The 24,011-nt window shown below is 37.1% G+C and overlaps 1 protein-coding gene across 4 annotated transcripts in view; it reads left to right on the forward strand.

Annotated features, from left to right (window-relative positions):
- Positions 1-230: 230 nt before the first annotated feature.
- Positions 231-24,011, forward strand: part of slc2a9l2 (solute carrier family 2 member 9, like 2) — a 149,388-nt gene continuing 125,607 nt past the window's right edge. Inside the window, exons 1-3 of one of the 4 annotated variants that reach the window (XM_041276193.1) lie at positions 239-300; positions 1,241-1,326; positions 21,485-21,575. In XM_041276193.1, coding sequence (XP_041132127.1) covers positions 21,504-21,575 — 72 coding nt within the window. In that variant the 5' untranslated portion in view covers positions 239-300; positions 1,241-1,326; positions 21,485-21,503. Of the gene's footprint in view, positions 301-429; positions 796-1,240; positions 1,327-11,956; positions 12,025-21,484; positions 21,576-24,011 lie in introns of those variants that run through there. The other 3 variants (XM_041276204.1, XM_041276219.1, XM_041276210.1) reach the window with 3 other exon arrangements.

Consider the following 24,011-nt stretch of genomic DNA (forward strand, 5'->3'; position numbering starts at 1 on the left):
CAGTGGTTTGAAATCACTAAAAGACATCCCTTTAGTGATCTGCCAGTGGCCTAAACAGTATCTATGCTGCCTGTATCTAGTGCTGTTAAAATAAATCAAAAGCAATATAAAGTTCCATGCCATTTCATTAATCATTAGCAAATGGTTATGATCATTCCCTCCACTGAACTAAGCCTGACCCCTTTTTGTGACTTGTGAGTTATACATAAAAACATTAACTCAGTAATCCTCCCACTTATGCAGACCAGTGGGACTATTCACTGATTTCCAGCTGCTCAGTACAGGCTTCTCCTTTAAAAGGTAAAGTAAATGCAATAACATTTTCAATGCAGGAAGTGGCAGGTGTGGCTTATCCAAAGACATCAAAACTTGAAGAAACAGCTCTTTACAATCTGTAATTCATTTAAATTTGAATTTAGCATTCTTCATCAGAGGTTAACATGACCTTTACTTTCATATGCTAGTTTGTGTGTTGTAAATTTCCACTCGTTGCTCCAAACTCAGACTTGTTTGGTGCCAAGTCGACAGTACCTTGGTTTGGTGTTTCATTTATTCACTTGTATAGCACTATTCTCTTTTACCGTCGCAGTGCATTAGGACTGATACAGAAAGCTTATCGCAGCACAATGGCATGAAGGGATCTTGTAAAAAATGCTCAAAATAACTGGGGCACTTTATTCAAGTTGCTGAGATTCAAAGGTTTTTAGAGTTCATTACTGCAGATACTATAGGAGATATGGCGGAGTATAGAAGTATGGCAGAGTAGGATGGGAACACTTTCTGTCTGGTGCTCAGGTGAGTCACATGTTGTTTTTTAATGCAATAGTAATGCTGTAATTTGTTGTTTTCTTTGGAGATTTTCCATTTACTAATACCAAATTCAATTCTGAAATGAAATCCAGTAGTAAAGGAAATAATAAATGACAACAGAGACCTCTTACTCTTTAATGAGGCTCCTGGGATATGTGACCTGTAACCTGGGTGCCTCATTCTCATGTGGGTATTGTTATACAAACACTAAGAAAAAGGAAAGTAAGGCCTTTAACCAGTCGGCCTGTGTGGGCCCAGACTTTCTCTCCAATAAACCTGCATCCCCTGCACAAATGCTTCTGCAAAAGAACTAACCGTGTAGGGCATCTCTGGAACAGCTACTGAAGATTCCCTTTGCTGGTTTACTTATCATAGTTATCATAACTTATCATATACAAGGAAGACAAATCCTTTTTTTTTATATCCATAGGGCAAAGGTTCTAGACGGTAAACCTTATACAGTAACAATGCTAAACGGGCTCGCTGCCACTTGATGACCCTGTTTTTAAAGCAAATGTGAGTAGCCATCTTCTGTGTTATTATGGACTGTTGTTATATTTCTCGATGCAATTGGTCTATGGTTTCCATGTACAAATTAACTATAAAAGCTAGCGTAGCATGCACAGGACGGCTGTATGTAGCTGATAATGTAATGGGTTCCCCTTAACAGCTGATGTGCTATCATCAGCAAAAAACTGATATGCCAAGCCGTTAGTATAGGAACAATAAAAAGACAGAAGGCAGGGTTATATTGCTGGTGCACAATAAACGATCTTCTTGAACAGTTATAAGGAAATATGAATAAATAACACAGTGTAACAAATTTTGTTCTTCTGTACATACAGCATAATCGTAAATCTCGAAAAACTACTCACTTCTAAATCTTTTGTAGTCATTTTTGTATTACTTTGGTATAAATACATGTTAATTTGGATTCATATGTTGCTTTTTTCTGACTTTATGTGAATGAAAAGACACACATTTGCCCGTCTTCCCATTGGAAATAGTGATATTTTGAAATATCACTGTCCTGGTCACAAAAGCAAAGTTTGTGGGGAATAATAGCCATTTTCTATACTTTTGAGGCATAAGCAATTAGGAAATAACACTTACTACCCAGGAACAAAAATTGTGTTATATAGTGAATTGAATGTTTGGGATGGGGCATTTGATGCCCATTTTACCCAGTCATATTCTTTGCTTTCTAAGAATCATGGTATTCTTGAATAGATTGTCATCCACCAGCTTTTCATATACATCAAGCACTTTGTGAACTGTTTTGAGTTACGGTTAAATAAGTTACTGAAATGTTTATTTCAGCAGAGTAGGGCTGTATGATAATGGGATACTGCAGCTGCCAGTCTCGGCTCTAACCGAGGAGTTTAAGTGAGCCAAGGTTCGAAATAACATTGGTAGAGTCACACGACGTATGTGTGAGGGAGGCAATGACACATCATCTGGTAGAATTAACAGTGCCATAGGGCGATGAAGTGTGTGAGGATGAAACTTCAGTACGCTCAACTAGCTGTTGAAGCGGATCAGTGAGGATGGAGAGTCCAGGTTTACCCAATGGAGGTGGGTTGACAAGGATTTGTGGCACACTCTACATCTCAGAGACATTGGATTCAGTGGTCAACAGTTGCGACGCATAGTGAAGAACGTATCTGAAGTAGAAGAAAGCAGCAACTGCCTCTGGTTGAGGCGGAAAGATTCTGGTTGGGGACCTCAAGCACAGTAGAAAGAAAGCAACATTGATGTAAAGAAAGGTCAGTAAGCTGGGCTTAGTTGAGCGGGGGACAGAGGGGGGTGATGCTGGGATGCCAGAATCACTGTTGAGCCCTCTTAAGGTGTCGTGGGCTAGTTGACAAAACACCAAGGATGGAAGGTGCCCACTTGAAGACCCCAGAGAACTACTCTACTCAGCTCAGTCCAGATGGTTGTCATGCTGATGCGCTAGGGAGGCCACACTGTGGTTGATCCCTGGAGCCAGCATTACACTTCAGTCATCAACACCAAGCATAAGGATATCTTCATCATTAGATGGAAAGAAACACAGATGGATCACATTACTTTACAGTAAGAGAAGCTATATGTCTTGGTGCTTATCTTGACAAGAGCTGAGTCCAACAGCATCAGTTTAACACCTACTCTCATGTAATGGAAATCATTCAGTACATCTTTTTCTCTCATGGTGTACATTGTCACAGAACCCCTCGATGGCATTATATTGGTTTGAAGATCTACCGTATCCCTTTGGCACACTTTTTGAACTCACTTTTTCTTCTCAAAAATGGTCTGGGTCTTAAATTCGAGTAAAGTGATTTGTGTATTACAATCGGTAAACAAAAGACGTGACTGCCTGAGCACATAAACAGGAACATGACTGACTGCCTGAGAAAAGACAATATAAAAAAAGTTACTGCCCGATCTCGAATCATGACTTACAGGCAGCCACTTTCAAAGAAGCGTCATTAGCTTCCTGAGGAATTGAAATAGCTTTTACAATTTCACTGTTTCATTATTAGGCTCCTATCTAACAAACAGTACCAGCTTGGACAAATCAGAAATGCTGACCAGACCCCAGTATTTTTCAACATGCCAAGCAATACCACACATAGAAAAACCCTCACAGAGGAAGAACAACAGATGCAAGTAATTACGACTGGAAATGAGAAGCAGTACATAACTGTAATGTTCTGGGTGACAGCAGACAGACCAAACTGCCTCCATACATCGTCTTCTTATATTTGTAATTGAGGTTGTATCTTTGTGAATGCTTCTTTATTTGATGTTTTATTTTTCACTCAAATTGAGGGTTCAAAATTTGGGCTGTGTTTTAAATTGGAAGGTGTCTTAAATTCAAAGGAATACTGGTGTATGTTTCAACAGCAACAAACAAGCCGTTTTATTGAAGTGTGAGACAAAAATACTCTCATGACAGGTATGCCAAACGAGCTGTCCTCCTTACGGTTCCATTTGCTTTGTATGAGTAAGATTGCAAATTTCGTGGTTAAATTATGTAGCTTACACCATGTTTTTACAATGGTTAGCTATGCTATGTCTTTAGGGTGAGCACATTTTTCAAAGCTCAAAAGCGGGGCACATGGCGAATAATTGATACGGTTATTTAAATAGCCATTCCTTATTTAAGCAGCTAGCTAATTACAGTACACTCAACCGGTGTATAATTTGTGGGTAATCTGCAAAATTGTGTTATTATCCGTGATGACGTTGACCCTTGTACCTACTGTTCCAGATGTCCGCGCTCGCCGGACCCGTCTTCTGTAACAATGCACTCACACAGTTGTTTTTCTGTTGAAACAGGCCAGTGTCTGTGTGTGTGTGTGTTTGTGTGGTTTATTTTTTATTTATCTTATTACAACCAAACAAAATAAACAAAACTGTCTGTCTGTTTTGGCCACCGCGCCGTTTGTTTTGTTTTTTGCTGAAACCTTTTATTTTATAATAAACCGGTGTATCAGCGACTTTCACAGTATTCAATTTAGGGGACCTTTACCAAGATGGCAACATGGTAACTTCACCTTTACTAAGATGGAGTGTCCTCTCCTAACTCCAGGGTCCTAAAGCCTGAAAAATTGAACATACACTCATTCACAATATGTATTGCTACTTTATTATTATTATTATTATTATTATTATTATTATTATTATTATTATTATTATTATTATTAACAATAATAATAATAATAATAATAATAATAATAATAATAATAATAATAATAATAATAATAATACATTCTATAGATTGTCAGTAAAAATACATTTACGGCATTTTTCTTGATGTGGTTTATCCTGCTGTATTCGGATGTTTGAAACATCTCGCTGCTCTGCCGTCTAGGAATCCCACCAGAACTGAACAGCTACAGAATTACCATAATAAACAATTGTAGATTCATACTGAAAAGCACTGAGGAATAAGCACTTATGTCTGTGTTAATCACTTCATAAAAAGAATGTTCTTGATTACCCAAGTTCCTTTTTTTAATTTAATCGATTTTTCAATGCAGGTGACATAAACTAAGTTATATAGGTAGCTGTTATTTATGTTATTTTGATAAAAGGTATTTAGAGTGAGTCACACTACATGAAGTGGCTGAATACCGGGAATTTTTTCAGATTGCACCGGGACTGCCCCGGCTACATATCTTGCTTTCTATATGTTTTCAGTATCCTTTGCTCCACGTGACATTCTTACAGGCTTTAAGTTTTTTCTTGTTCCTCGGTGAATTTAAAAGTGACCTTTCACCTATATCTGAAATGAAACCAGAAAGCTACTATTTCAAATTAGCAGCCACTCCAAATCCTACTTAAATGCCAACATTATTCCTTGTGAAGCAACAAGCTGTCTATAGAGGAAGAGGTGTGGTCATTATACACGTATTTATGTTTAATACAAGCATACAGCAAGTAGTAACCTACTGCTCTAAGGACAGAAGGACTCTGGCACAAGATCATCTTAATTTTGAATGCCATGTGATTTTTAATGCCATTGCTGAAAGACTGCATGTCTTCCTGCCACATCTTGAGCAAGCATCAGGACTACATTGAAAAGTTGTTGGTGAGTGTTTAAAAAAAAAAAAAAAAAAAAAATCTTTAAATTATTATGTTTAGATTGAGCTGGTTTAAGTTAAAATCTAAAAAAAAAAATAAAAAAAAATGTGATAATAATATATTCTACTAGTTGACAACGTTCTCATTGGAACTAGTTGCTGGGATAAGCCACTTTTCATCACTAAGAGGATTTGCTCAGAGTTTAATTAAAAATTCCCTTTGAGCAATGCATATTTTAAGAAACAGTTTACTGACTTTGACAGCTGTGCAATTTATGTAAGCAGCACAAAATACAGTCGGAAATCTTTGTGTTGAGTAGTTTTTACTTCAATTTTCAGCACACTTAAATCTCGTCACATCTGGTATAACATCTTTATCTGACAGCAATTTTTCTTTCATAAATAAAAGTTTGAAAGAAAAGTCATTGTGCGAATTCTCTGAAGCCTACAAATTTAAACAATAATTCCTGAAAAAAATGAAGTGGAATGTAAATGTTTGTTACTATTGTCAGTTATTCAGTGGATCCCTAGAAAGTTGAAAATTAACTACATCAGTCCATCTGTCAAACTGCATGTTTTCTGTTTAGGGTAAACATGAATTCAGTTAGCTTAATCAGGATCTTCTCCATAATAAGACTATGCCTCCCTTATGTTTCTGTCATAAATACCACCCAATCAACCCAGGACAGATCTCTGCATGTCACTGAAAGAATGTTAGAGCTCGGGAAAGATAAGTTGTTGCTTACAAAGCAGCCTGCAATGCATGGCTGTTAAACAATCTCTTGCAGACCATTTAAAAATAAATAAAAATAGATTTATACAATTCTATTTGATTTCGTGTTCCTGTTCCACGGAGAAAGCTTTGCAAACACACCAGAGTCCAACCCCCTCATGCTGATGGACACTTCCTGGGTGATTTTCACAAAATACTAGGAAAGAGTGCTGAAAGGGGCTGACCTACTGTTTGAGAAAACAACACACAAAATCAGTTTTGGGATCTGAGCAGTATTAGCCAGGCAATCACTGTAAAATGGTAATGTAGTCATTAAGTTGTATGTTTTAACTAAAACAATGTTGATCTGTTCAGCAGGTATGTTAGCTATTGATTCTGTATGATCAAAACACAATGCAGGTTTTATGACTACAGTTTAGATACAATGCATTGTTGTCATAAAACAAAACAAAAAATACTGTAGCACTTACACTGGAATCCGTATTTCTGTCTTCCAGTGAAATCCAGCCAAAACTATGCTAGAAGACTTGTATTATCATTATTACAAAAGCATTACAGGATATTGGGATAAATCTAATAATGCATGAAAGTAAAGATAACCACAGGGATTCAACATAACCACAATTTTATACCATTAACCATTATCATCAGGGTTTGCCTTTTTATATTCAAGGGCAGTCTCACAGATATGGATGGAGATTTCAGGCTGGATAATGTGAAAGATGCTGGTTTAATTACTATAACATGTCACATGATTTCCTGCTTTTAGAGTGTACATATGTTGTATGTATTCTGTATTACTAGGTCAGTGATACACAATAGCCAGTTTTAATGAAGACAGTACATTGCTAGCAATGAACTTATCACAGTCTCTTTGTAAACAAGTAAGTTGGATATTATTCAGCAGTCTATGGATATTATTACATATATTAACATTCTTAATAATTGTACATCATTTGTGGAACATATTTAGCCAACACATTTAGCACATTCAGATTTGCTTCCTAAATGCTGTAATTTGGTGCTACATCTTTGGATGGATGGATGGATAGATAGATAGGTTGATATAGATAGATAATTTGATTTTCAAATGTATGCAAATAATTAAGAAATAAACCTGTACCCATTTTCTTCCAATAAATGCCCATGCACACTGAGATGCGCATCATGCCTAGACAATGGGTAACTTTAGGGATATAATTTTACCAATTTATAGTTACTTCTGCAGATTGAGTATCATATATTATAATAGTGTTTAGTTACCCTGGGAACTAATGTATCTCAATGTTCTTTCATTAATACTACCCTGGAATACAACAGTAACCCCTGAATAATAATAAAGAAAACTTTATTTCACCAAACACTCAAACAAAGTTAAACTGCTGATGTTTGATGAACTGGGAGGATTTGTTTACTTTTAGGGCTCAATAAGCCATTCATTATATATTAAATGCATTTGTACAACAGCTGGTGTGCCATTTAGTCACATGAAAAAGATGTATCTAAATGTAATTATTGTTAAATGACTTGCTGTACCCTCCCTGTTAAAGTTTTGGGATGTACCGACACAGACTGGTTTCTCAGTTGTGTCTATATAAGAACATAAGAAAGTTTACAAACTAGAGGCCTTTTGGCCCATCTTGCTCATTTGGTTGTTAGTAGCTTATTGATCCCAGAATCTCATTAAGCAGCTTTTGAAGGATCCCAGGCTGTCAGCTTCAACAACATTACTGGGGAGTCCAGACTCCCACAATTCTCTGTGTAAAGTGCCTCTTATTTTACTGTTTTGAATGCTTTGTCTAATCTCCATTTGTGAACCACTGGTACTCTCACAATTCTCTGTGTAAAAAAGTGCCTCTTATTTTCTGTTCTGAATGCCCCTTTGTCTAATCTCCATTTGTGACCCCTGGTCCCTGTTTCTTTTTTCAGGTTGAAAAAGTCCCCTGGGTCGACATTGTCAATACCTTTTGGAATTTTGAATACTCGAATCAGATTGCAGCATAGTCTTCTTTGTTCAAGACTGAATAATTATTATTTTTTTTTTTTTTTATCAGTACTTTCTGTTTTCTACATGTTAACCACTCCCTAATCCATGTGCATGCATTTCCTTGAATCTCTACTTTGTTCAGTTTCAGAATTAATCTTTTATGCAGGACTCTGTAAAAAGCTTTCTGGTAATCTAAATAAACCATATGCTTTGCAGTTATCCATTGTCGATGTTGCATCCTCAAAAAAATCAAGCAGGCTAGTTAGACACGATCTCCCTTTCCTAAAACCATGCTGACTGTCTCCTAGTATACTGTTAACATATAGATAATTTTCCATTTTGTATCTTATTATAGTTTCCGTAAGTTTACATGTAATAGAAGTCAGGTTTATTGGTCTGTAGTTACCTGGTTTAGTTTTGTTTACCTTTTTGTGGATTGGTATTACGTTTGCAATTTTCTAGTCTGTTAGTACAACCCCTGTGTCAAGAGACTGTTGCATAATCTTGATTAGCGGTTTGTAAATAACTTCTTTCATTTCTTTGAACACTATTCGGAGAAACTCATCCGGCCCAGGGGATTTGTTTATTTTAAGAACTCCTAGTCCCTTTAACACTTCTGCCTCTGTTATGCTAAAGTTATTTAAAACTGGACAGGAACTGGTCAGAATGTGGGGCATGTTGTCCATATCCTCCTTTGTAAAAACTAATCATTTAATATATTTGCTATTTTTTTTGTCTTCATCTATGATTTTGCCATTTGTACCAATTACTTCCTCCTTGAAAGTTCTTTTGCTGTTATAATATTGGAAAAAATTTTAAGAATTTGTTTTAGCCCCCTTCACAATGCTCATTTTCTCTTGGCCTTTCTAACTTTATTTTTGACTTGCGCTTGCAGTTCCAAGTATTCTTTCTGTGTACTTTGTTTTTGGTCCCTTTTAAGTGCACTGTAAAGTGCCTTTTTTTTCTGCTTTTTTTTAAAATTGATCTATTAAACCATTTTGTTTTAGATTTTAATTTGTCTACTTTTGGGATGTAATTGTTTTGCGCCTCTAGTACTACATTTTTGAAAAATAGCCATCCTTTTTCGTGGACGTTTTCTCTATGTTGTGATCTGAGTTTGCCAATGGTTCTCTAACCTCTGATTTAGTTATTCTGTCTTAGTTATTTGAAAAGACTAATTGAGGCTTTCCCCCCTCCCCCCCCTTTAGTTGATGCCGTGACAAATTGTGTTAGGAAGCAGTCATTTGCCATTTCTATGATTTCAATTTTGTCTGTCATGCTCCCCACCAGGTTTTCCTATTTTATATGAGGGAAGTTGAAATCCCCTATTAGTATGGCTTTTCCTTTGCTAGACGTATTTCTAATGTAATTGTATAATAGGTTATTTTGCTCAGTGTCTGAATTTGGAGGTCTATAGCATGCCGCTATTATTATGCCCTTTGAGTTTTTGTCCATTATTCTGACCCATATTGATTCTGCATTGTTTTTTTCTTCCAGATTTAGCACCAGGGCTTCAAGACTATTTTTAATGTATAGCACTACCCCTCTTCTGTCCTGCCTGTCTTTCCTATAGTGTATACCCAGTAATATTATATTTGTCTCCATCACTCTCAGATAACCATGTTTCTGTAACACCTATCACATCGTAGCTACTTGTTAGTGCAGTAGCTTCAAGTTCTAATATTTTGTTTTTGAGACGTCTAGCATTTAGATAAATACACTTAATGTCTGTCTTACCTGAGTTGTTGCCCTTGTTTTGATGTAGTCTCCCGTTACAAAGGAAATTGACTAATACTAAACAGACACTTTTTCTTACAGCTTTTTTTAGTTTAATTTTTTTTTTCAAATTTTAGTTTTTACATTTAGTGGGTTTCAGTTTTTAGGGTCCTTGAACTACACTAAAGCAGGGCTAGACAAACTGTGCAATTCCAATCCAAGTGTTTCCTTCAGCAATGTCCTTAATGATTCCATTGAATCAATGAAACGTATGACCAGGTCATAAAGTAATCAACCAGCTAATTACACAGATTTAACCTGGAATGGATGCAACAATGTGTAAAGCGCGGGGATAGCAATAATAGGGCACAGTCCTGAACAAAACGAACACACGGTCACCAGTCCTGGGTGAGTGCAGACGTGCTTGTGGTGGGTGAAGACACTGTATTTCGTGACGGTTCCGTGCAGTGGTGATCCGGATTGTGCTGACCCTGGTCGACAGCTCCGGATAGGTGAGTTAACTGTCTGGTGGTGCAAAACGCAGACAATTACAAACAAACACAACAAAACACAACACGTAATAGTCTGTAACAACGAGAGCTCCTCTCTCGCTCCTTCTCTCTCCGAACGTTTACCCAAACGAAGGAAAAGATCAGCGTTACCCTGGCCCCTATATGTAATCCTGCATGATATCGAGGTAAACGGTTGCAGCTGCCTTATTACTTGCAGCTGCCTCTCGTTTACCTTTCAAATCAATACGGTCTTACAACAGAGTCGCGCTTCTTTCCAGGCTGACCCACTTCCCTGACCCGGAAACGAACCAGGCCAGCCCTTCCAGATACTTCTCCTCTCGTTCTTTAGCGCCCTCACAGGTCGGGAGGAAGATTCATCACCTGAACTCATCTTTCCGTCACAATCCCCCATAGACCAACAATGGGACAATATGGAAGGTTCTATTATTTCAAAGCAAACCAAAAAAATAAAATCCAAAAAAACAAAACACTCCAAAACAAAGCAGTTTTAACGTCAAAACTAAAATCTTGGTATTTAAAAAAAATTAATCTCAACTAATGAATTAGTTACTCCAAATCTGAAAAATATATTTATCATACTAATTGCTATAGACCTTTATTACTGTACAGGTGACAACCCATTTGGTTACTCCCATTTGATTTACATGATAAAGTACATCTATTTAAAGTGTTGCATTGTGTATAGTCCTTTCTCTGAACAGTGCAGTAGACTGATTTGTAATCACTATTGAGAAACTCAATTGACTTTCTTTCATTAACTTTTCCATCACTGGCTAATTTAGTTTTACACAAAGATTTGGCAAAAGCACTAAGTCCTCTATGTGACAGAGTCAACAATTTGCATTTTAAATATGAGAAAATGATAGCTGTATCCTTTTAAATCGAGCGTGATGGAAACATTTGATACCACATCAGAAAAAGCACTTTTTTTTTAATGCACATCATGCTGATGGTTTAGCTCTATAATATGCAATACAGGCTGTGGCCACTTTATTAGGAATGTTCCTCTGTACCTCAGAGTAGCATACTGTAGATTCCACAAGGTGCCTGTTCACATCTGATGGAACAATGTGTGATGTAATATGCATTAACACTTCACAGATCCAATTCACAGTGCAAAGTTACATGTTTCACAGAGGAAGTCCTGTCTTTAATGATTTTTACCGATGTTTCAATTAAAAACTATTTTGTACAAATATTATCCCTATTTTAATATATCTAAACTAAACTATAAAAAACAAAAATGCAGAACACTATTTATAAGCTATTTATTATTAATATACTGGAAGTAACTTTTTTTTTTTTTTTACTTTTTTGTTCACTGTTTTGTTCACTATGCCACTTGTTCATAATCAGACAAACACAAGAAACCATCAATCTCCTATAGCACTCTGCAGGGAAAATTGCCTATAGAATAGCATGGCTTCAAGAGTAGCATTTGTATTTTTATAGGCAGTAAAATGCTAATGTTGCAAAAAGTATTGTTATACAGCTCTGGGAATGTAATGTAAACTGTAGTTTGACAGTGCACATTGTTTACACATTTTATGTTCAGTCTGTTAATCATTTATTGGTGACAGACATTACTGACACAGTGAAACTCTTTACAGAGGAGGTCAAATTCGTGGCTGGCTTGCTTCATCCATCTGCACTTGTACAAGGCTTCAGTTAGTGGTAAGTGCAGCTTCTACATATACTGCATTTACTTTGAATGGTCATTTAAAAGGTGTGACAATACTACATGCATGCAGTAACTTTTTTTATGAACCATGCAATACTTAGCAACAAAACAACAGGGGAACATTTTGTTTCCCTTATATGCTGGTTGTAACTATAATTGGACTTCTTTTTAACTGTATGTTTTTTGTTGGTTGGGCTGAAACAAAACTATTTTCAAACTTCTCATACCTGAAGTGCACAATTAGTCAATTAAATGAGCATAATCGATCAAACAAACAAAAAAATAGGTCAAGTTAAAAAAAAAAAAAGGACAAAGTTATTACTCTTTTAGTGCAGGACTAAGCAGCAGATAGTAGTAGCAATGGTGCCATGACAAAATCTACTAGCATACTAGCAAAAGTTTATTTATATAATTAAATAATGTTTCTTTGGTTTTTGTTTTGTATTTTAGTGCTTTGATACTAAAAACTGACTGCAACCTGTATAAACATTATGCATACAAAAAGAAACAGCAAGGCGACTTTGTGAGTAAGCTGAATAGATAGATGCATTGGGTAACTTTTTCTTTGATTTGTACAATTTACACAATGTACCGATTTGGAGAGCTTTATGAGTAAGCAATGTAAATTCAAAGGTAACTCACCAGACTGCTTGTACACAAACTCCATTCTGCGTTCTTTCTTCACAAAGTGGTTGCTCACATCTCCGTTCTCTGATGCCGTTTACATATTATTACTTCAAAGTTCTCAATATAATTCTCAATAACAGTCTTTATAAACAAAATCGTGTGAAATTCAGCTGTACACCACCCTATCATATTTATGTCCTGCCTCTGCTCACTAATGATTGGACAGCTGAAAAACCTGGGCAGATCTTTGACTTTCCCATTGGTTAAACTCCCAACACCTTCAGCTGAAACGGAGAATACCTTATACGGTTTATGTCCTGCCTCTGCTCACTTATCATTGGACTGTCGCGAGAAAATGCAAATCTTCTATTGGTTGATCGCCCTTCATGAAAAATTTAGAATACGTTTTGAGCATGTAAATCGTCGACGGCTTAGTTGGCACTGTCTGATCAGCAGAGAATACTTGAAGGCCCTGGCTGTCCCTAAACTATAAACAGATTTAGCAGGCTTGACAAGCTACAGTAGCATTCTATTCCAGTAGAATTCTAAATAGATCTACGGCAGAATATGCAACCTGTCTGTGATACTGAACCTTGAATTACCGTAAGTAGTTCACCAGGCAACTGTATGTACTGTTGCTGTGGAACTTCAGCTCCACCGCCACCCAACAGGCCTGGAGATGCCTAATGTATTTAATAAACACTTGATAGAGCGTAGTGGATATTTTGGAAATACAATACGGTTTGGGTGCGAGTCAGAAAACGTCATGCTCTGATCCGAATTTGAATTGCTAAAAACCTTGTTTGTCCTTTCAGCGTACTCGTCTGTAACCCTTTCCCAAATAACTTTTCAGAAGATGTATTTCCCGTGCCAAAGCAGGAGGCGATTATGGAGCAGTTTGCTGACTTAGCAGTGTTCTTGGTTTGTTTTGTTGCTTGTTTCATGTGTCACAAGATTCTCGGTCAGTAGTCCGAGAGGTCAATCAGAAGTGTGGAATTCTTTTGGAATCATAGCGAATGAAAATAAAGAGACTGGATTCGTTGCTTGTAAAACCTGTTATCGTGTTTTTGTTTACGACAGCCACAAAACTGGTACACCATCTTTGTGAAAGCACACGTGTAGCTCCCTTTCGACTGGTTCAACGAAAGTTATAGGGAGGTATTTTATACAAAAGTATGCAGAGATAGTTAATGTTACAATGCTAAAATATATCCAGATCACGAGAGAAAGCTATCACACTATATAGTCTATTGTATAAACGCAGTCTGTGGAGAATGGTAGAGATATCTGTGTGTGAATGTAAGCATGTGAGAGAGTCAGTCAGCGCAGGCAGTTGGTAACGGACAAACACTTGCGGGTTTGGGTTGGGTAGCAGGTCTTTGAAGCGAGTATTTAAAATTGCAATAATGTAGCTCGACTACGCCAGAGTGGAAACCCACTGAGTAAGTAGGGGGGCAATTACTCACCTGCACAGGTTCTTCTGTTCGGCACTGGAATTACCCACCTGCACAGGTTCTTCTGTTCGGCACTGGAATTACCCACCTGCACAGGTTCTTCTGTTCGGCACTGGAATTACCCACCTGCACACCTTGACTAGCCCACTTCTGTCTGGTGTTGATTGCTGAAGTGTAATGCTGGCTCCAGGGATCAGTAAAACGAAGGGGACGCATGTCCCCCCGTATGTGTCGTGTCAAGAAAGCCATCCGAGGCCGTAGTAGTGGACGCTGTCACACCAATGAACGTCGACCTAATGCCACATGACCCAGTACACGACTATACCAGCTAGTGACCTTAGCTAAGTAGGCCAGTGTAGATCGTTTATACCAAGCTTGGGGTGAAGACAGACACAACACAAACGACTTCACATTACGGACGTTTCGTTGACTAGCAGCGCTGGCTCCAGGGATCAGCTCATTTTGCCTCCCCAGCGCATCAGCACACACAACGGTGTTTCGTTGACTAGCCCACGACACCTCAAGAGGGCTCAACAGTGATTCTGGCATCCCAGCATCACCCCGCTCCATCCCCCACTCAGCTCAGCCCATCTTACTTACCTGTACATCAGCGTTGATTTCTTTCTGTTGTGCTTGAGATCCCCATCCAGAATCTTTCTGTCTAAACCACATCCAGTTGCTGCTCCTTTCTGCTGCTTCAGATAAGTTCTTCACTGTGCGACGCAACTCTTTGCCGCTGAACCCGATGTCTCTGAGAAACCGGGTTGTAGAGTGTGCCACAAATCCTCGACAACCCACCTCCACTGGGTAAACTCGGACTCTCCATCCTCGCTCTTCCGCTTCAGCAGCTAGTTGAGCATACCGAAGTTTCTTCTTCTCATACGCCTCATCCACAGCATCTTCCCATGACACTGTTAACTCTACCAGATGAACAAGGCGTGCTGATCCAGTGTTAAAGACACAAAAAGAAATATACAACGCACTATCATAAAAACTGCATAGTAAAAATACTGTAGCTTTGTATATTAAAAATAAAACACAAATAGAAACCAAAAAACACACAAAAAAAATACAGGAAATAACACAAGAGTACACTGACTTTGGTTAAAACTGATGCAATCATGCTATCACATAGGGATTTAACAGCGCAGCGAAGTTGATAAACAAAGTTCAATCTCTAAAGAAGCTGCTCTCACGAGACAGGAGATTCAAGGATGGACCGGAATGCCGGCGCAGCCTGAAAATCCTGGTAGTTTCGTTAACTTAAAATAGGCAGGCAGGCAGGCAGACAGACAGACAGATAGACAGACAGACAGGCAGCAGCAGCAGTTTCTATGTATTGCTGCTTATGTCCTGATGAGACTGATTTTTAAAGCCGTCGTAGATTGATCATCAAGTGAATTACTTAATTAGCAGGTTAGCTGGTTAAAGAGGGGGTGATTAGCAGTGACTCGAAATGCTACACGTAAATATTACAAAATCAAAACAAACAAGTATTACAAAGCTAACGTTAATAAAATAATAAACGTGTCCTTTATATAATAATATGAATAAAACACACAGACATGCTCAAAACAAATGTACCCTGTGACATTTCCTGCTCATATCTCTATGTCATATTGTTTGTTTAATGATAAAGCCAAAATAAATCCTGCCGACTATCAGTGCTATTTAGAAATGTGTTCAACACTGCTGTTATGCAACCATTATTTCTAACAGACAACCTCTTTTGTTGTCTCAGTATATGATCCTTAAGCAAAAATTTCACAAACCTGTTTCATTGAATGATGTCAAGTTTGCTCTATTGAGCAGTTTAAGGGCTTTCATTCTTTGATTTAATAAAGTAGGCTTACCTAGAAATACCTACACAAACTTTTTAGTTCCTAAAAAACATTATTAGCAACCCCTTACCTGGAACATGTTCTGTAAGAAAAAAAAAAAAAAAGACTCATTCAACACAATTTGAGTTTAATACAGTATGTATATTAGAAGGATGTGCTTATAAGATTTGAAGTGGTCTATAAATACTTGATTGTGACTGATCTTAGGAAAGCTGGAACGACTTTTCAGAATTAATAATTAGCTTCAAATGCCTTTTGAATTGCTATTTTATATTTCTCTTAATTATTTCAAAAAAGAAAAAAGCAACAATGAAAAAGACTTGAAGCTACATGCTGTTAAAGTATGAAGAAGCAATGCAACTTCCAGTACCAATGTGTTGCTGCAAGTACGACTTGACGTGAAATGAGTGGCTGTCTGTGCTAACACAGTGGCATCACGTTTGATTAAATGATTAAATGCAAAGCAGTTAAATTGGAAATTATATATAGATATATATATATATATATATATAGATATATAATATATATATAATATTATATATATATTATATATATATATAATATATATATAACAACTTTTAAGACTTTAAGACTTATGATTTCTTTTGTTTAACAAAATCTGTCAGGAAAACACATAATTTTAAACATTGGAACCCTGCACTTTCAGGGTCATACAGAGAGCATGTCTACAGAAACAGCATTTGATCTGTAGTTCAAATGCTAAATCAATATCTGACACAAGGACAATCCGCATGCAAAGCACATGTTGTGCTCCATGTAGGCCCACACATTTGGTATACAAATACTCTTATTTAATACAAAGGCAGCTGTATTCAGGCTTTGAGACACAGTTGATTATTGAGTGAGAACTGATATTCAGATCGGTTTTAACATTAGCAACTATCAACGAGATCAGCCCAGAGCTAGGAAACTTGGTATTTTTTTTTAACTGAAAACCTAATCAATATAAACATTTCTGAATAAGAGTATTTAACCAGTCCTTAAATATTACCTTAGCTATGCCAACTAGATGGCACTGTTAGTACTCATATTGAGGAGACTGCAGAGAGAAACATACATTGGTTGCAATGGTAATTGAAAATTTGAGCGTGACCATGCAGCAGCTTAGCTACTTCTTGTATGTGTGTGTGTGTATGTGTATATATATATATATATATATATATATATATATATATATATATATATATATATATATATATGTGTGTGTGTGTGTGTGTGTGTGTGTGTGTGTGTGTGTGTGTGTGTGTGTGTGTATATATATATATATATATATATATATATATATATATATATATATATATATATATATATATATATATATATAATATATATGTGTGCGTGCACATATGTGACGTTTTCTACACTGGCTAAGTAATTAACCCATTTGGTGTTTCTTTGTGTATCTATGTATTCTTTTATCAATTTAAGTTTCCAGAATTACATTTAGCATTCTTTATTAAGGGATAAATAGGTTCAAACACACACACTCCCATTTGGCTCTTAATGATATCAATAAGGTGTTTCAACTTCTTTAACAATTGATTCTGTCTTTGATATCGATGCTATTACTGTACTTAAACGGATTGCTATATAGAGGGAATGCTGGCCAATTTGTTAGCATTTACTGGTAAACACAAGCGTAACAATGTTTACATGATTGTTTATAGATTGCTGCTCTTCATGGCTCTTGATAAATGGCATTTATCTTATTTTTTTTTATTTTTTTTTTATTTAAACAGCTTACTAATGTATTTTCTCTGGTTTATAATCCACGAAAAAGCTTGTATAAGTAGGAATTCCATTTCCCTCATATGCTGGTTGTAACTGGAACTTCTGATTGACAGCAGAGGTAGTAACAGGTAAAGCTGCAACGACGGGTGAATTTTGACCTTCGAAGGTTCGGAACACATTACCATCAACCCCACTCCCTTTCTGACCATTTACTTTTTACATTTTCTGAAAACTTTTGTAAACAATTGCGCATGTAATTTGGGAGAAATTAATAATACACAGCAGTCAAAGTTCATAAAAATTCCCTAACATACATTTTTTACATGTTTTGGATCAAATCTGGACCCTCTCAAGCCAATTTTATTAATTAAGTTGTTAAGGTCATTATATGTGCACTGTCATTTAAAAAAATAAAATAAAACAATGGCGCCTATAGTTGATTTGCCGTGCTGAAAGAAAAATACATAGAACCGCCTAAGAAAAGAAAAGGCGCTTCTACTTTTCTTAAATTATAATTTTGTCGTCTCCTATCGCTTTCGACGGGGGAAGATGCTCCATCAGTGGTCGGCACCACCAAGTTGCGCGACGGACACTTAACACAATTACCGGACTCAGTGACGGACATTGGGGGTGTATAGCAAACAGCAGAGCATAGTCCGATTTAAAGCACGTTCTCCATGACTGTAATATCAAGACTGTGAAGGTACCATCCAAGTAACGTTAGATTACTTTATGCGGCTGAAGTAGCTAGCTAGCTTCTGTAATGTTAACAGAGCGACTGCAAGAAACGTTTCTGTTCAGTATACAGGCACTTTTTTCTGTTGTAGATTTTATTTTATTATTTTAAAAGTTAAACTATATTCAGCTTCAACTATATCAGGAAAATACTCTGTACAGTATTGTCGTTTTGGTGTTCAGCTTGGATCTTTTGTTAGGGAAAGTACTACTGTAGTAACGGTGGGTTAAAGTTTAAAATTGTTACTGTTTTCATTTCTTTTTTGCGCAGTGTTTCTGAATAAGACCACAGTTAGGCTGCAGTACAGTAGCTAGTAGGATGTTACGTAGCAATCGTATGTAATTGCATAAAAAGCGCCAATGTAATGGCAGATAATTTATGAATAATTAATGCTGTACTTGAAATAGAAATGTGTGATTATTTCGTTGTATTCAGAAAGAAAAAAATAAGTAAAATCATAAAGGTAAAATACAGTAACGTCTGTGTTTTATTTCTACATATTTACAATGGAAATAGCTCTAAATGTCCACACCAAGGGGCAATTTACATAATTTGTTTAATTCGAACTTTGCACATCTCAAACTATTTGTGTGGTCCCCAGAGATTGGAGTTCACAGTACATACATCCAGCTCTTATTGAAGTGGTTAGTTGTTAAGTCAAGAGGCGTGATAGTTGTGACCAGGACAATGTAAGATGTGACAGCATTATATTGGTGCTCAAACCTAAGCCTGTTGTGGCACCAAGACACAGGATAAAATACAAATATATTTCAAAGCTGCTCGTGTTGCACTGGTGGTAATATACATTCCTAATTTAAATACAAAAATGTATAGGAAATAAAAAGGTATGATTTGGGACAGATTTCGGTTTCATGAGTGGTACATTTTCTTGTGCGGCCCCTTCCATCCCGTGCAACCTTCAGAAATTGGCCCTCCATCACCAAAACTTTGGGAACCCCTGCTCTAGGAGAAGTGATACCTTTTATTGGACTAACTAAATAATAATTATTCACAATCTTTCAAGACCTCAAAGGTACCTTCTTCAGGTTAAAATAGGAAAGAAAGGTTCAAAACTTTGATGGTACTCATTTGCATAATTTACTGTGACATCACCAAAGTTACTAGTTTATATTTGATTGAAAATCTTTTACGGATAATCTATATAAATGGAATAAAACATGTAGTTTAAAAATACATTATATTGAACAGTAATCATGTTTTTACAATTTAAATGAAAGTACACGTTGTTTATTTACATGTAATTGAGGATGCTTGCGTTACAGTAAGCTTGCATTGCACAGCTGCAGCGGACCTAGGCAAAACAAAACTTTACAGTCACCGTTCCAACCACGTTATCAGTCACATTGTACTACTATTAAAATATTAATAATACTAATAATATGAAACTTACGGTTGTCAAGTGACCCCAGAGATTGGTTATACTTCATGATACGAGCCTCTTGCAGTTTGCATACGACAGCAAAGGTGTTTCGAGACATTTCTTTCAATACAGCTTACGCTATAAGCAACGCTTTGCTGTCGAGATGCTGAATGAAGAAAGTAAAGGTTTGCTTCTGGATAACACAAGTTGGGGGGGGGGGCTGGCAGTGGGCAGATTTCGAAATTTAAAATTATTTGTGTTATCGTATAGTTTGTATGTTTCAAACATATTCTACGACAGTACTTCTCTTACACTGTCTTGTACACTAGATATTCAGTACATATTTTACTGAAGCACTACAAACGTAAAAACTGGAAACTGATTCAAGCATTCAAAATACTGAAAGGTATTGACAATGTCAACCCAAGAGACTTTTTCAACCTGAAAAAAGAAACAAGGACCAGGGGTCACAAATGGAGGTTAGATAAAGGGGCATTCAGAACAGAAAATAGGAGGCACTTTTTTACACAGAGAATCATGGGAATCTGGGACCAGCTCCCCAGTAATGTTGTTGAAGCTGACACCCTGTGATGCTTCAAGAAGCTGCTTGATGAGATTCTGGGATCAATAAGCTAATGCTGAAATGTGCATATTTCCCGATTAGCATTATAAGAACCAATCAAATCGGGTAAATGCACAAAGCGGGCAGAGCTCATTTGCATACAAACTCCAGATTCAGCTGGCCAGTTAAATATTTCGCTAAATGTTAAATCTTGTAACTAGTTTTATAAATTATATCAGAATGTACACATTTAAAAACATATTTATTTATTTTAACAACATTTATAAATCTGGGGAAAAAATACAAGACTTAAATTCAATATGTAAAAAAGACATGTTAAAATATTAAGGCTTTTTTTTTTTTACACATGGCAACCCATACAGTGAAATGATGTCTTCTTAAAGCAGTGAAATCAATGTGTATTTTATGACTGTACATATACATACCGTTATGTTATCTCTTTCAGTTTCCCTGCGTAAAGTTCTATACGTATTTACCTGACACTTTTTAAATTTTTTTTTATTTCATATTTCAGTAACACAGGCAGCAGACATTCAAAAACATTAAAAAAAACACTAGTTTTATATAGATTTTTCTAGAATTTTAATTCGTTTTTTTACCAGTGATATCCACTTCTCAAAGCTGTAGTTTGTGCTAATGAGAGAGAGAGAGAGAGAGAGAGAGAGAGAGAGAGAGAGAGAGAGAGAGAGAGAGAAAGAGAGAAAGTAGTATAGTCAAAATGTCAAAATTCTGATTTTCCATCCATCAGTCAAGAAGCCTCATTAGGGTTCTGCTAGATGGCTATGTTAATTTGAATATCTTTTTTTTTTTTTTTTTAACTCTGTAATTACATTTTAAAGGTTTAAACCTAGGTAAAGTTGTAGATCCAGGCTTGCACCACAGTTGTGACACGGTCAACGCATGTATCTTCCCACGATGCAAATGTGTAGTATATTTTCCGTTTAAAAATGGCACCATTAACATAAAAAGTGTGAAAGCTTCTTTAAAATCCCAATTTAACCACTGGTGTTCAAATGAATCCTACTGCTGAACTTATACAGCATAATATACTTTGTTTTTTTTTTCTCTGTGTTTAACAGAATTGCACTATACTAGACCATGGGGAAGGCTGAAAAAATCAATAACTTAGAAAATGAAGACGTAAATAATGGAAGCAGCACAACAAATCAAGTAAGATTTTATATCTATATCTATATCTATCTATCTATCTATCTATCTATATATATATATATATATATATATATATATATATATATATATATATATGTGTGTGTGTGTGTGTGTGTGTGTATGTGTATATATATATATATATATATATATATATATATATATATATATATATATATATATATATATATATATATATATGTATGTATAGTTGGTTGGTTTTATATTTTTATCTTTTTTTAATTGTCTACTAACATAGGCATAGCATTATTATTGTCATTATGTTATGCCACATGTAAAAAGGGTTAGCCTGTTTCATTTCATGGCTGTACTTTTCACATTTAGAACACAGTGGCCCATATGCATAAACATACCATCTCCTTTATCCTGCCACTTATAGTGTTTAACATGACAGTATTTCATTGGGTGATGCATAAACGCCATTTATCGTCAAAAAACATCACTCATTGTGACGTTAGACTAAAGTGCCCTTAAAGACCAATTTTCTCATTAACATATTACTTGTCTGATTCATAAATCTGTATTGTGCCATTAATTGACATATGTCATTCTCTGCCTTGTCAGAGGCATATGTTAATTGTGATGCCAGTAAGGGGAACACGTATTTAAGCCAATAATAATAATAATAAAAAAAAGTCTGTTTAATTATCAAATAATTACGTATTTTAGTAATTTAATATTTTGTTATTTTTAGCACATGCATTAAATTGCATTGTTAACTCGTCTGAACAGGATAGGCTACTTACTGGTTGGAATACATAAATCACGTTTTCTGTTCATTGCACCAACTGGAAAAAATGGCAGGCATGTGTGCAAGAGGAGGGGGATATATTGGAAAATGATCCTCCCAGAAGAGTGAGAAGAGCTGCGACTTCCCACTGATGATGTGATTCCTAGCAGGTATCGATTTAATAGGTGCACCATTATTCACCTTTGTGGAGAACTAACGTGTACCGAAGAGTTGGACTGCTGGAAACAAGGCTGTCCCCGTATTAATTCTGTAGAGCTGTTTTCGTCCATTTCACCTTGACAAGGCCCCCTCCATCCTCAGCTCAAAAAGAGAGGGCTTTTACCCTTCCCTGAGGGCTCTGAGCCAAGGGCGAGCAGGAGAATGTCACGTAGGTGACTGCCTTCGTGGTCATCCTCATCTCATCCCCCTCCCCATCTCTGGTTTCCCCTCCTAAGAAGAGGAGAGAGAGCCACCAATCTCATAGATCGGAGAGCTGTGAACAGCTGGATATACTCTGGGAGGCAGTTTCCCAACAGGGCAATATGTTGGCTGAGCTACTGCACGAACGCACTGCTTCACCTGCTCCCTCTGTGCCGTTAGAGAAACAGGGAGTAGTACACACAGAATGGCAGCAAGGGGATCTGCTGCTTATTGCTGCCTCTGAAGAGGTGGCTGATCAAGAGTTCGACTCTGAGGAGGGTGACTCAGATAATGCAACACCTGTAGCTTTTGGTCCTGCGGTAGATGCTGCAGCACTCTCACTGTGCACGAGAGTCTACGAAGGAACTGGTACATCTGCTTTCCAAGCGGCCTCCACCAGTATGTAGACCAGCTCCCAACTGGTGGCCAAGGTTCCAGCAGCCTCAGAGACCAGTCCAGCCGGCTCCTGCAAAAGCCAGAGGGGGTTTTCACAACCGACCCGTGGCTGCGCAAAGGGGAAACTTCAATAAGTTCCACTATCAAGTGCAGTGGCAAAAACCTCAGGCTAAGCCTCAAGCAAAGCAGCAGTCCTAGCAATTTGCTGCTGCAGGCCCAGGACCCCTTTTCAGGGAATCACCTGGAGTACTGGTGTCAATGCACCACATACACTTTGGTGCTCAATACTGTAAAGACCAGCTATTGTCTACAATTCAAACACGGACCCCTTCCATTTCAGGGCATGACTACAACATTAGTCACAGGCTCGCGAGATGCGATGGTGTTGTCTCAGGAGGTGACAGCACTGCTATATAAGTGGGCTATTTGCACAGTTCATCCTCAGTTCATTGGAAGAAGGGTTTTACTCCAGGTACTTTCTGGTGCACAAGCAGGATGATGGCCTCAGTCCAATCCTCGGCCCCAGACGGGTCAACCTGTATCTGAGTTGACGGAGGTCCAAAATGTTGACTGTGCAGCAGCTGTTGCAGTCAATAAGGCCAGGTGATTGGTTCACTACGGTGGACTTAAAGGACACTTATTTTCACATCCCTATAACACCGGGGCACAGGAGGTACCTCAGGTTCATTTTCCAAGTGATACCATACGAGTTTCAGGTACTGCCATTTGCCCTCTCTCTCATTCCCTGTGCTTTTTCGAAGTGCATGGAGGCTATTCTGGGTCCATTGAGAGTGCTCAATTACCTGGATCACTGGCTCATTTGTGCTCAGTCTCCAGTGCAGGCAGTGGCTCACACAGAACTCATCACATAC

The sequence above is a fragment of the Polyodon spathula genome, chromosome 2, assembly GCF_017654505.1.
Source record: "Polyodon spathula isolate WHYD16114869_AA chromosome 2, ASM1765450v1, whole genome shotgun sequence".
Classification (NCBI taxonomy): Eukaryota; Metazoa; Chordata; class Actinopteri; order Acipenseriformes; family Polyodontidae; genus Polyodon; species Polyodon spathula.